Here is a 14,747-nt window from a genome sequence, read left to right on the forward strand (position 1 = left end):
GTCATTGTGAGCTCCTTCTATTTCTGTCTGCTCTTTGTTATATTACATCGGTAAGACATGGAGACTACTGCTATGCCTGGTTGAAGCCTTACAGATGACAGCAAACAATAAGGATCACCGATGAATGCCTTGGGCTTATGCTCCCCTGTAATCACTCCTTTTTAATGCTCACGGGCTGAATGGAAAAATCCCAGGTCACTGGGCGTCCAGATTGTTATCTTCTATGACATTATTATTAAAAGCAAAGTGAAGTTCAGTGTGCTGACTGCTCAATTTGTTTTGCAACTGCGTCACCTCGCTAAGAAATATTGAGACAGGCAGAAATGTGTCCTGAGGTATGCTATTACTCATCTGGTTACCTGGCAGCAGTGTTAATGTACAGAAGGACAAGTGGGAGCATTATTCTCAGCACCATGGACGCTTTTCGAACACACTGGCGAATGCAGGTCTTGAAAATTATTTTAAGAGTTGAGGTGAAGACTGAGTTTGGATGAAATTGGTCATTAGTTGGTATGTTGTGATTTGAATCTTGGCTTTCAGAGAAACCTACAGAGACCAGACACCTCGTAGATAAGGATGTATTTCCAACAACATACGCAGATTACAGACACAACTGTGCACCTGTTACGAGACAAAATAATCTCAACTCAAAGGTCCGCGAACAGACATTTTTTTTGTGAGCGGCAAAACATGCAATATCCTCATGTTGTTGACACTGATACACTGATTTGTGCATATAAGGAGCCAAAATCCACAGAGGCAACACTGTTTTACAACGTTTAACTGTCCAATAAAAACATGGAGCTTAAATTTACCTTCAGCCAAATCAGTTGGCAGCAACAAATATTAGATTTCTACTCTAAGACCAAAATTTACTCTGCAGAAGTTGATATATGTTATGTTGAAAATACTACAGACCCATCAGAGTCACTGGTAAATAACCGAAGCGCCAGCCGAGATGAGACTGTTCTTATTGGGATGGGCATGGCCAGTCATCCTTGGAGCAGCCTCATATCTCCTAAAACGTTGAATAAAATGTTCAAATCAGTGCTATTTTAATAACAGGACCACATATTCTAAATGTAAATTGGTAGTTAATCGCCTGGACAGTTTTTGGACAAGAATGAGCAGTCAGAAATGAAGTGAAAATTTGCATCGCTTGAAACCTCGGCCAATTAACGTCCATGCAAGTTAGGTCTTAAAGCCTCGATAAAACGGGAAAAATAGGACATTTCGAGTCATTTGGACTGTGCCTGGCTCAGTGTGGCCTCTGAATCGGAACAGTGCTTGGGCCCTGACTGAAGAAGCATAATCACAAGTACAGAGAAGAACACAGGCTGAGAAAGCCCACTGTCTTAATCTATCTATTTTCCTGTTGTGAAGTATGTTGATGTGAGCGAAGGTAGCAGCTGAGATCTTAAACAAGCCGGGTGAATCTCTCTGATGTACAGCCTCAAGTCAGTGGGCACAGGCGTATGTGCCAGAGGTGAGCAGAGGGGGGCATTAACTCTGGGCTCGCCCTTTTTTTTCTAATTATGTTCAGCCCAATAGCTTGGCAAGGCCGCCGCTCCAAAGCTCTCCGTTTGGTTTCTTCCCGGTCGTGCTGCGCCGCTCCCTCTGCATCTGCTCCTGCCAGCACAAGGCTCGCCCAAATCAGACAAATGCTCTGGCGTTTCCCTTCACACGAATCAGGCTGGTGTGCTCTGCCAGGCCTCGTTGTGCCCTTGCCAATCTCTCTGACGTGATGAAAGCTGGCGTGTCAAATGCATCACGGCGAGGGAGAATGCGGCGCTTGTATGCGATAGACAAACTGCAATTATCGTCATCAGAGGAAAGCAGGCGTGATGCATTGGGGATCGGTTCTGCACACATAAAAGTCAATTCACTGATAAAATCATATAGCTTGAGTTTTATGAATATGACAGAGCTCTTTGCTGTAGACAAATGGCGTGTTGCTGATAAGTGGTGTTTTGCTGTATATACCAGTTGCAGCAGCTTGGAACACCTTCCCATTTCTCTGTAAATGTCATTGCAGTCCCTGCAGGCTACAGTGTCAGACAAATACCACAGTAAAAAAGCCATGCCTTAGCATTTTGAGTGTATGCCCTATCCTTCTCATTACTGGTTAGAATCCCTGCTGCCCATTCTACCATTAGCCGTGTCCTATGCAGATAGATGGTCATGAAAAAAGAGATGCTCACAGAAAGGCAAAGACCCAAATTAAACAGTAAGGTCACTCACAAAGACGCCCCAGCTCCAGTTTTACATTTAAACGAGCCTCAAGCTGACGGCCTGTAATCCAACGATTGGCTGTCGTGGGACATGAAGGGTCCCCAGTTATACACTTTCAGACACACTGCAGTTGAGCAAGATTCATGCATGCATTCACTGTAATGCTTAGTTGGGTGATAATGAAAGAACTGGAAGCTTTTTCATTGAATGAACTGCTCTGTTAATCAGATACAGATAGAAATCTCTTTAATCAGTCTCATGTGTTCTCTTCAAAACGTTATTGAACGAACGTTCATTCTGATGCTGGTATTGTACAAGACTAAAAGCTACTGGTGTATATTTTCTCTTCCTTATACCGTACATTTTATGTATGAATCTGCTGCCACTGTATCATGGTTTGTTCATGAACGGGCAGAAAACGGTGACTGTTTAGCGAGCTGACAGCAGAGAAATAGGTGCAGGAATGGTGCTCCATCTCTTGTCAGATATTCCAGGTGTTTGGTGGAGAATTTAAAATAAAAATTCCCATTCTTACTTGCAGATTTGAAGAAGACCCTTGCGGTGCTGCTGGATAACATCATGCTGAGGCTGGGCAAGCTGGAGTCCAAGGTGGAAAACATCTACAATGGCACGGGGGGCAACCTGACCAACAGCACCAGCACTGCCACACCCAGTGCCACAAACTCCGAAAAAGTTAACGTGGCAGGTACGTCTTGCATTTTTTTTTACTGCTTTTGAAGACTCAGAACTATTTGTGTGCATTTTGTGGTGGGGCGGCATCCTAAGTCTGGATTTGGGATCCAGACTCATCTTAGAAGAAGTTGGAAAGCCATTTTTCCCATGAACTGGAAGTCATGTATTGGCAAGTTTCTGCCGTGTCTTCCTCCAGAGGCACCCTGTTATTCAGGGTATGAAAGTGCACAGTAAGCTTATAGTAGCTAAGACCAATTAAAGAAATGATGAAGAGCTGATTGTGGCCATTTTCTGTGACCCTTGTTTCATATCAGAAATTCCCACACTGAAAAACATTCCCGAGCCATACAACCAGCGAAAGTCTGCCAGCATTGCACAGTGCACACCAAGCACTTTATAGGTCCAGACCGCATCCTTGGACATAATTCAAATAAGGCCTCCGTTCACGCTGCATGACCCTTTTATTAGTTTTCATTGATTTTCCTGCCAGCTTTCAGATGATGAATTCAGCCCAGTTGAGGGAGCAAGGTGTTGGTTTTTCTGGGATCCCGGGACTTGCTCTCAGTTGTTTGCATAGCATTAAACAGCAGGAATGTGGAGTCTGTGCTCTGAAGCAATGTATGTAGACGTGTATAGGCTGATTGAGTTGTTCACATTTGAATGGATCTAATCCTAAAGACTGCTGCTGCACTGCCATTTATTATTACATGTTGAGGATGCCTTTGTAGCTTTTCTATCAAACTCAGAGAAACACATGTATCAGGCAGCCTGTACGTGTACATGTGTACACACTGCCTGGGGAGACGGTATACAAGAGTTGGTTCTCTGTCTGGTTTCAATCTGGCCACTGTGGACACCAGAGAAGACACACTAATCTCATATACCACGTCGAGGCACTCTTGGCTTTAGCTCCTGTGTTGTAGAGCGATAGCACCCGGCCCTGTGACACATGTCAATAGACCTGCAGTGCTCTGTCCACTTAAAACTTCCAGCACAACCCCTGAGAGACAACATTTGGATCCAGAATGCAGGTCAAGCTGACAAAGCGGCAACCGCATCTCTCTTGGCAACGAACTAAAGACCCCAACACTCCAGAGTCTCCAGCAGAGCATGTCTCCTGTCTTGGAGTGGGTGGCAGGCAGCGGCGTTGCCAGCACCGCTAGTGCGCTTCTCTGACTGGAAGGCAATTACAGAGATAAGTATCGGGACAGTGAGGGGAACACGCCTGGCTTTCAGAGAGACTGCTATCAAGATGGAGCTGAGCAGCAGCCCAGGGACTGCACTGTTTTCACCTCGATTGTATACGTTTTCCTTGCCAAGGACTGTGGCGTGTTAAACCACCGCAGAGGAAGAGGGCGCAACGAGATTTGAGAAGTGAATCAGAGAAGAGAATCACACACAAATCTGATGTCTTCCATTTCTTCAAGCTTCAGTGGACATTAAAATCGCATCCTTTGTGCACATCATAATTAATTTGCCTGCTTCCACCGCACTTCATTTTGTTTTAATTGAAAGAGCACCTCAAGTGTAAACACTTTTGCAGTATTTTTATTAAAAAATGTTGTTTCCACTTTCTTTTTAATGCACAAAGTGAAGATGCATGTAAAAACAAGGTGATGGAAAACACTTGTACTGTCCAGTGGAAATAAATCAATGCACTTGAGTATTTGAAGGTTGAATTGGGCCTATTATGTGACAGAAACCCACACACATAAAAGAGCTCACATACTGTATTTGCACTGTTAGGGTGGCAGTACAGTCTAATTTGTTCCTCTCCTTTCTTTCTGAAGAGATTCACAGCATATTGACACACTACATTTTTTTCCCTCATGCTATCTAAAATCCCACATTGCAAAAATATAGTTGAGGCTATTTTGAAAGAAAAACATTAATGAATAACCCAAATGTTCAGGGACTCGTCCTAAAGCCTCTTATGATTTGCTTATGGGGCTGAAATGACAAAAACCTGAATATACCTTGAAGCCATTGTGGCCTTTAGATGATAGACTGGACGACCATTTCATCAGAAACGGCAAAACATAGCCTCTTGCTTCACACTGAGCCTCACGTGTGATCATTGTCGTCCAACTTTTCCTCCGCTTCTTCCTGCCGCTGCTGTGAGCTAACAGCTGTACGCTCTTTGTGGAACATTGCTCCTTTCTAGTGAGTGGTCATCTCACAAAAATGTTGCCTCTTCTCATTGATTGACAGCCACACTCCACTGCGTGTGCTGTAACAACTGCATTGAAAAAAAAAAAAAAAATAGCGCATGGTATGAACATGCCTAGCTCTGTGTGTGCGCCGGAATAGCTTTGGGTGCCGTTGCATTTAGCCAGGGACAACAGAAGCCCCTTATAGAATCAAAACAATTCGATCTGGCCTTGGTTGCTGCTCAGCAGGAGGCCGATGGGACTCGGTCCAACAGCGGTCTGTGACGCTACTTGTCTTGCCATGTCTCGCTGATGTGGCTAATCAACCTCCCCAGCAGTGTTTCATCTGTGGGCCAGCCTGTGGCATAGAAATGTAATCTTCTCCTTCACACACGCAAACACCCAGGCGCCCACCCGGGTGGTAATTTACAGCCTTCTAACAAGACCCTCGCTTCCCTCTTTCTCCATTTTGTTCCATCTATGATGTATTACTCCTTGTGTTTAAAGTTATCTATGTCCCTTACATCTCAGCCATGCTGCCAGTGACATTTGGCTGATTTGTTGTGTTCGGTCTTTTTGACATGCTTTGCTTTTTCCATAAACAGAGACCTGTGCTTTCACAGCTCAGGGCATCGTCACTGCTTTGTCTCTTTCAGCTATTGATCTGCTTGCATCTCTGTTTGCAGTTCACAGTGAAAGATGAGATCTGAGGTCTCAGTGTTGAAAGGGTAAGGGACAAAGACGAGGTTTCTGCTGGGGATCGCAGATGTCTTGGTTACCTCGTGGCCAATGGTGGTTTTCCTGCAAATCCTGCACAATCACCATACAATTACCATTTTAAAACTGAAAACATCTTGTGGGACTCTTGCTGATTTAGAGTCTGTGGTCTCCATTATGTTCGGGGAGGCCTGTTTACTTCTTCAGTGTACAGATCAATACTAATCAAGTGCACACGTACACACAAAACCCACTCAGTGCTAATAAGTTGCAGAGAGATGCTGTCTGCTCCCACACACTTTCAAACACTTGTATAAATTCTGACACTCTACAGTTTAATGTAAATTTTTGCAGCAGCATATAATTGAATTCAGAATTGAAATGACTGGTTTTGTAGCAGTGGCAATTTACTGTGTTTTATTTTCAACTTTGTTCACCTTTTTTGTACTGCAGCAACGACAGACAAAGTCGCTGAAGGAAGAAGTAAATTAGTGGAATTACTTATGTCCATTTTTACTTTTCTTGCAGATTAAAGTTGTAATCCCTCAGGTTTTTAGCCCTGGTTGATTTGGCAGGGTCAGCAGTGACAAATACAAAGTGTTTCCTGCAGCTGCTTCACAATAAAAGCCACCGTGTGAGGCTGTTATTAGATAAAATTGCGCTGTATTACATACATGTCCCTTGTGTGTGTGAAGGCAGTTTGAATCCAAAACTCTAATGGCGAACTCTGCCACTAAGTGCTCAATGCAAATACATTGAATGACTATTAAAGACAAATGACCATGAATTAAAAATGGGATTTGAGTTCATGAAAATCTTACGCACAGTGTGCAGTCGGAGAGAGAAGAGGAGGTGTTTCTCCGCTCCAGAGCCTCCACATCTTACCTGCCTGTTGACCTGACACAGCAGAGAGGACTGAGCCTCTCCAACAGACAAGCGCAGGCAAGCTCCACCACCGCGACTGTCGAGCGTGTGTGGATATTTTCATATGTGCACGAGACGCGTCGCGGCAAACCAAACCACACACACACACACGAGTGAATCTGTGCCTGTATGTTGTGTAATGCTGTTGCAGGTCCCTAGAGGCCCCTCCCATGTGGATTTCATCAGATCTTCTTATAGTTGTGTTGTAAACAAACAGCAAGAAAGTGCAGATAGTTTTGCTCTCATTAGGTCGTCTGCCTGGCACTGCGGAGAGCCTGGGAATGCCTCCTGAGGCGATATTGACACGGCTCATGGAATCATCATCTTTCACACGTTAATGCTTAAATCGCACCACTCCTAGAAGTAGAATTTAGAAACACTCCCAAACCCCCAAAAATGTTAGCAGAAGAACGTTGTCCAAACGTGTATGAACATATTTTAATTGTAGCTCCACAGCCCTGTTAGGCGTCGTTGTTTTATCTTGGAGATGGAAAGGTAAACTGAGATTAAACACTTGCTCTATCAGCAGCCTTCTTCTCATTATTGCAGTTCATATCGGATATACCAGTATGATTGCAGTTACTGTTTGACACTGAGCAGATTCACTTATATTTAGGATGTTTAAGATGTCTCAATTGAATTTGAACTTGTATAGAGCAAGAGATAAAGACAAAGTGGTAAAAACTATCCAGAAATAGACCTTATGTCAGAAATGTAAACATAGAAGGGGTACCAGTTTGTTTAGATTTACATTTGATTGCTTTACTGCTTCAAATGAGCAACTGGAAGTCAGCAGAGCCGTTTTCACGTTAAATCATGACAAGCATAATGAAGAGCAGAAGCTAATTCCACTGACCCATTGTTGCAAGGGGCACTGCTCTTCAGCATGGATGAAATTTAGCAGGTGAACCAAAATTAAACAATACCAAATCATATTTTTAACAAAATAACCTGAGGTAACCTGAAATCTTATTAACTAATCTTAATTAATTTTGCATTGAATTTTGTACACAAGGTGTAAAAGGTGTCAGTTATATAATAATAATATATCAAATCAGCCCTATTTGTATTTCTTCACTGCATATTTAGCAGGATTTTAATGTAGTTATATTGATTTTAATTGGTTATTTAATAGCAATGAATAGCTTTAAACATTGACACATTACCAAACAGTGATTTTTTAAATTTTTTTATTGGCCTTTATGACAGTAACAGCTGAAGGCATGACAGGAAGTGGGGCAGAGAGAAAGGGGAAGACATGCAGCGAGAATGAACCACAGGCGGGAGTCGAACCTGCAGCCACTGCAGAGGACCGACAGTCTCAATACATGGGGGCGGACACCCTACCAGCTGAGCTATAGCCCCAAACACAGTGACGTTTGCAGATGCGGGTTTTTCTGTCTTTGGACCGAACTCATTTGTTCCCGGGCATGTGAAATAAAGATTGGCAGCACTGATGCTGCAGTGTTTTTCAGCAAAACAAAAAATCAGAACTAGCTGCAGCGCAACAATGCTCATCATCCGTAAAATCAATTTGAATCAGTCAAATGGCAGGTGAGCTGAGGCCATTCCAGGAAAACACGAATACATCCATACAGCAGGGCCCTTCCCCACCACATCCACACAGCACACACACACACATTCTCTCCCTTTCCTCTCCTTTCCCCACAGGCATGCTCATCCCTCTTGAGGTTGTGGCTGATTGAGGAGGCAGGGGTGGGATGGGAGGAACATCTGGCGTGAACACACCATTGGCTGGGACACGTGCACCCCACTTTTTCACCATCTCACTCTCAGCTAATGTTTTCTCTCCCTCCGTAGTTGAAGTCAGTGACTGTTTAGCGGGTACTCCACTGAAATATCAGAAACATTGTGCAATTTCAGGGTGTGTTTTACTTAACAGCTTTGGTGGAAACCCCAGCGTTAACAAAGCAAAAGAATAATATATACCATTCTTTCCCCCGTACACTCTCGCTTTGTATTCTTTGTGCTGCTCTCTGCATACTGTATGGCTCTGCTCCTCTTTGTATGCTGCACTCCATCTCCATCTGCACCCTCTTTCCTCCATTGTCTCCTCTTTCTCTTCACCAGTGTTGTTGTGGTGGTTGAAATCCACACTGAAACACACTCACATGAGATCATAATATGCACAAAATCCACAGCCCCTCCAGCTTCATCTTACATTCACTGCAGATCGTTTCCCTCCAGGCGATAGTGGGAGGATCCAAATCGGAGGATAGAGCAGCAGATGCAGGCGCACTTGAACCGAGAGTAGAATGCAAAGATGTATTTGCCCACTGACTGACACGTATGTGTAATGTCACACACCTGTCCATAGATGAGTCATAGGCTTACACGTGCATTCACACTTTGCAAGGAGCTAAAAACTGGCAATGAGATAATATTTTTGCTTGCGCATTATGCAGCTCTGCGGCTCTCGGGCAGCTTCGCTAATGACAACATGCAGAATATTTTCAGCCTCGCTGCAGTGCCCGTGAGTTAAACTAAAGCAGGCTGAGCATTTAGTCGTTTGGCTGTTTACAGGAAATGCACATGTCTGGCAGGTGACCGAAAACGTTTCCCTAATTTATGCCTTTCAGTGGAAATGGAACATTTCTGTGAAACCTGAACGTAGTTGTTTTTAGTTCAGAGACAATTTTGACTATTCTCTGTTTTGTTTAAAGCCCATCTCATCACAATAACATGTTCTTGGGCAACACAGCACTCAAAGTCCAGCATGTCTTACAGCTGAAATCCACAACTTTCCGCCATTTGTCACAAATCAACAGTGGAACATTAGTCATAGCTCTGCAATGATGGGAGCTAATCAAGGCTTTCTGGCCACCTCATGTCCTTGCACTGCTCTTGGTGCAAAATCTAAATCTTCCACTTGGATATTTTCAGAGAGAACAGTGGGCTGATCACATTGCATCGAGCACAATAGGGAGATTGATTACGGCCAGACAACAGACGCTGTGCTCTTTGCAGCAGAGGAAGGGAGAGAAAGAGGAAACTGGACTTGGGCTGGTGAGCTGGGGTTAGATGGGGAAATTTGGTTTTTTGCCTCCAGGACTTCACTGTGGAACACTTGTGTGGACCAGAGGCGGCGTGAGACATGTGTTTTGACCTGCTCCAAACATGTGCCCCTCATGCTGGGAAGCCCCTCCGGTGTGTGTTACACTGCTGCGTGCCCTCAGGTGGCAGGGCCTAGACCAGATGTTTTCAGTGAGTTTGGGTAAGATGAGGTTTGAAGGATTCATCAGACGTGTCCAATAAAATCTCACCTCACGCGCTGACATAAAATGAGAGAAACTGTCTGGCTGAAAAGATGCTTTGTTGTTACTTGAGCTGTTTTCATGCTCCGTCCTTGTCCTCCCCTCAGATGAAGTGATAAAAGTGACAAGGATGTTATTGAGAATTTTTTTTCTAGGGCATGTGTAAAGAAAATCTGACTGGAAAAAACAAAATCTCTGTCTTTTGTCAGTATAACAGAGCAAGATTAGATGGAATTGGATAACCTGTTCCTGAGCAGCTTCAGTTCAGAGGAGACATTTTAGCACCGTCATTCTCACGTCTTTCAGTTTGCTACAGTAGCAAAGTCATCCAGCCGTAGTTGTCTGCACATTCATGTGCACATTGCAAACAGGAACTGGTAAAGACGAATTTTAATAGTGCCAATTTGCTAAAATGTAAAAAAAAATACAGGCTAAAATATCGTCGAACCCTTCTTGTTTCCATTCCCTGTGCTTCCAAGGAGACAGGGGGGTACTGACCAACCAACTGGCTGGAAAGATGTGGTCATCATTGAGACACGGACAAAAGTACGACGCTTACAATGAAATGGCAAGTAAAAAGAAATAGAGACATTTTCATGCATCAGTTAAATCACTTACTGTGGTTATTATCCACTGATAGAAGAAACAGTTTCTTGCACAGCCAGTTTCCATTGGACAGGCCTTCTAACAACAGAAGGATTATGGTCTACCTCGCTAACAGACCAGTGACTCAGCTGCATATTAATTGTTTTTATTAGGGAAAACAAAAGTTGCTCGTTGTTAATTAGCTCAGTAAATTATTGAATGTAAATCCAACATTTTGCTCTCATGCACCCTGTTGGTTTTTCTTCTCTTCCATTCTGGCCTTTTTTCGTCTGCCTTTTCCTTTCTGCTTTGGCAGCGGGAACAGTCGTTATGTGACGAAAAAGCACCAAAATGTCACCATGGAAAATAACACTGAATGTGTTGAAAATGTCAGTCTTAAGTTAAAAAAAAAAAGAAGGCTAATATAATAATCTCATACATTTCGTCATTCGGTGTTAATGGTGTGATTATCTCTCCATCTTCTCTCCACCTGCGCAGCTGGTGGGGCGACCGTCCATCAGCCAGCCTGCTTTCTGTCTAATTGATGAGCTGCCGCAGAGGTTCACACACACGAACAACACACACACAAAAAATCACACTCCGATACCTCTGCTTCTTCACGCAAAGTGCATCTAAAATTAGTGTTTCTGAGCCAGTGCATCAGAGGACACAGAGACGGAGAAAGCTGCACTTTTCACCCTCGAATTTATTCTTTATATTTTCCAAACTTTCACCACAGAATCGAGCACGAAACTTTCTTTATACAGCACATTTCATTCCAGGTGGAAGCACGACGTGCTGCACAGAGTGTGAGCTACCATGGAAATTTCAGCCGCGAGAACTAAATCACCATGGCGATGCTTCTCACTTGAAACCACATTTGTTCATTGCTGAGTTTTCTTTGTTAAGAAAACTGTATTGCCAAGAACTTGCTGCATAATTGGTGCAAGCCCCCATCAGTCAGTATCATTCTTACTTGGTTTCCACTCACCAAATTTTGCTACCGACGCTGGGCGCTGGCAGATTTCATGTTTTATGAGGGAACGTACGCTTCAAAACGCATCAATGAGGGCGAGAGAGACGGGGAAAAGAGAACGACACGAGAAGAGAAAGAATAACACAAACCAGATGTCCTCAATCCAATTCTGGAGTTGTCAAATGTCAGATTACCTCATGGACTTGGACAAACACACACACAGGGAGGGAGAGGGAAAAATAACCCTGTGTGTGTGTATGTATGGTATCACTTGTTCAGAGATGATGCTATTTAAGGGCTATCAGATGGCCAACACTGTGTGCTAGGAACTGGCTAATAGTGACCTCAGTACTATGAGAGGCTCTTGGACGTCTTACGCAACTCTGAATGATCTCATCTGTTTTCTGCCTCTGGTTCTCTGTACATTTCAAGTCACTTCCTCATGCGTATTTTACCTCATTATTTTTACTTTTATATGCCGTTCATCATTTATTTATATCATTTAAGCTTATGACGCTGCCTTTTGTGGCCTGCCTTTAGTGCATTGTCAAAGGGAGTACTATTTGAGGAAGGTTTTTCACGTTAGCAGTGCATACTGGTTGTGTTTCTCTATCTTGGTTTCTTTGTTCCTCTGTGTGCTAGACAGAGGCGTGGTTAGGTGCTCGGCTTATCACCAGTCTGACTGCATGTCACCATGTTAATAGCAAACGTGCAGCTGCCTGGGTGGGCTTATTTCTATCTGTGAATTTTCCTGGTCTGTTAAGGCCCCGCCAATGCTGATAGACGCTCTGCCAGTGTTTGCTTCTTTAACCATGCCATGCTCAGCTTTAATGCATCGCAGCTAGTGACCGGAAAAGTCGCTTTGTCTAAACTGAATGTGAACGAAGTGAAAGAGGCAGGTGAAGGGTTTGGACGGATTGATGTCCATCCGTTGGAGGTGAACCACAAAGAACCGGCTCCCTCTTCCAACAGCACCACCTCTGCTGTGTTTGATTATGAAGCGAGCTATATTTAGCTGCTCCTTGGCAGCAGCTTCTTCTGCTTGATTAAAGCTTGGAGAAGATTTGCCTGGTGGCTTTGGCACTCTCTGGCTGACTGGCTGAATGACAGTGTGAATGACAGGCCGCCTGGTTGGTTGTTTGGTTGGTGGGTTGGTTGGCGGACCGACTGGATGACTGGGCGTATGAAGGATGAGATTACAGCAGCTCACTCCACACTTTGTGGCTCTTGCATGCTGCACAAGACAGCCACTTTACCAAACAGCAAATCAGGTTGCCAACACAACACGGCATCGCCACAGTGTGATTGTAAGAAAAACACACAAAGTACGACAGAGGGACATGCTGGGACAAGAACAGCTAGTGCGCATGGATAAGATTATGAAAGCACGACATAAGGGCACATGTATGATACATGTTTGAAATTTCTCAGTGTTCAAGCCTTTAAAATTAGCTGTCTCCATTACCAAGGGCGATCCAGTACTTCTGTTTACCTAAACGTTCATTAAATGTGATCTCATGAAATATCTGAGTGGCAGCTAAAAAAGAGAAGCCGCTTCCTGTTTTTGCTCACCGCTCTTTGCTCACGACAGAGACAGATGAGAGATAACAGAGTCGTCACCGTCAGAGCTTAGCAAATTCTGACAAACCGGGTGTCAGAAGGGAGATGGCCACAGATGCAATCAGTTCATTTTTCCCTTTCACACACTCAATTTGTACTTTCACATGCAGCAAAATGCTCACGTTGTCGAGTCCAAGTCCAACTGCACTGCAGCATTGGCAGGCCGAGGTGGACGACAGACAGCAGAGTTCATTTTGAACAGCTTTATTTTAAAGGAAAAATTAACACTTTCCTTGTTTCTCATATGAAAACGTTTCCATTGTATGTCTCAACCTAGCTATTGGGCGCACTGGTAATAGAAACCAAACCGTGTTGACATTTGATGTTTGTGTCATCCGTTTGATAAAGATTAATCATTTCCTGTCTCTCTTGCAGATGTAAGTGATCATACAATTGATAGTAATGGGGATTTTTACATTATACATCAACTACAACACACAGCACAATCACAACATTTGAGCCAGGATTCAGGGTCTGGAAGGAGCTATAAAGAACTATCATGTGCATTTCTGATCCACCCCAGGGGGACAAAACACACTCTGAAAATTGTCCACCTGTTGACCGCTTTAAAATCTGAGGACTGATATTCAACATAACTGTTAGACACACAACCATTGTCAGCATTTGATTGCACAAAATGATAAAAAGTCTTAAATGTACAACTTTTGCAGACTAATTTATTGTAGCTCACATTTGGTGACAACAGCTCAATTTCTTGGATACTTAAATTACTTTTAAAATGACTGTTATTATGCTGAAAAATGGTCACCTCATTCAAAGGTATATTTAGTGGTGACGACAGTGCCACAGAGTTTCCTGCTTCATGTAGATAAGGTTGCGTTGCTATGCGGTCTCTTCTGACAAAGGCGAAGATATCAGATGTCACCTAAACTGTTCCTGTTAACAGCTCTCAAGGCTAAAAGATACTTTAGCTGACCTTATGTTATCTAATCATTGTTTCACAGACTGACAGGACAAGCTGCCGCTCAGCTCTGGTTGCTGATTAAAGTGATTAAGATGCTGTTATAGAGAGCTGAAAATCATCTGCCAGTGTTAGATGTACACATGTAGTAGTGGAAAAGTTGTTCATTGACAGGAAGACATTTAGCTTTTTGAACAGCTAAAAGACAATCCTGTTCATAGTCTTAAATGTCAAGACCATGCAGAGTGCATTTCATTACGTTTTGTACACCGGCTTACAAATAACATTTGCAGTTTGGCTAACTAACTGAATTCACGTTAACTGATTACAGATGATAAAATCTTAACATGTAAAGCCTGAAAACAGTGATCCAGGCCTACATTCTACAGGCACAGAGGGGTCACAGTGATGGGAAATTTGTGGTTTAAGAGGGTCATTCTTGCAGGGTAGCTCTGCAGCTCAGACCCTGATCCAACCATACGTCGACTAGATATGTCACCCAGATGGTGACTGAAGCATTGGATGCACACCTGTTGGTGGTTTTCCGTCGAAATGGTGATGTTTTCAGTTGCAGTACTCTGTGGCACGTCATCGCCGCTCTTTTATTGCTCATTCTTCCCTGATACAGACCGCCGTGGGAGCGAGCCAAAGAG

General features: G+C 43.5%; 1 protein-coding gene across 1 annotated transcript in view; it reads left to right on the forward strand.

The window, feature by feature from the left end:
- The window catches only part of mgat5 (alpha-1,6-mannosylglycoprotein 6-beta-N-acetylglucosaminyltransferase), a 93,497-nt gene that overhangs the window by 14,302 nt on the left and 64,448 nt on the right, over nt 1–14,747 (forward strand). The window contains exon 3 of the mRNA XM_070958128.1: nt 2,774–2,938. Coding sequence (XP_070814229.1) covers nt 2,774–2,938 — 165 coding nt within the window. The remainder of the gene's footprint in view (nt 1–2,773; nt 2,939–14,747) is intronic.

This window comes from Chaetodon trifascialis, chromosome 24 (genome assembly GCF_039877785.1).
Source record: "Chaetodon trifascialis isolate fChaTrf1 chromosome 24, fChaTrf1.hap1, whole genome shotgun sequence".
Classification (NCBI taxonomy): Eukaryota; Metazoa; Chordata; class Actinopteri; order Chaetodontiformes; family Chaetodontidae; genus Chaetodon; species Chaetodon trifascialis.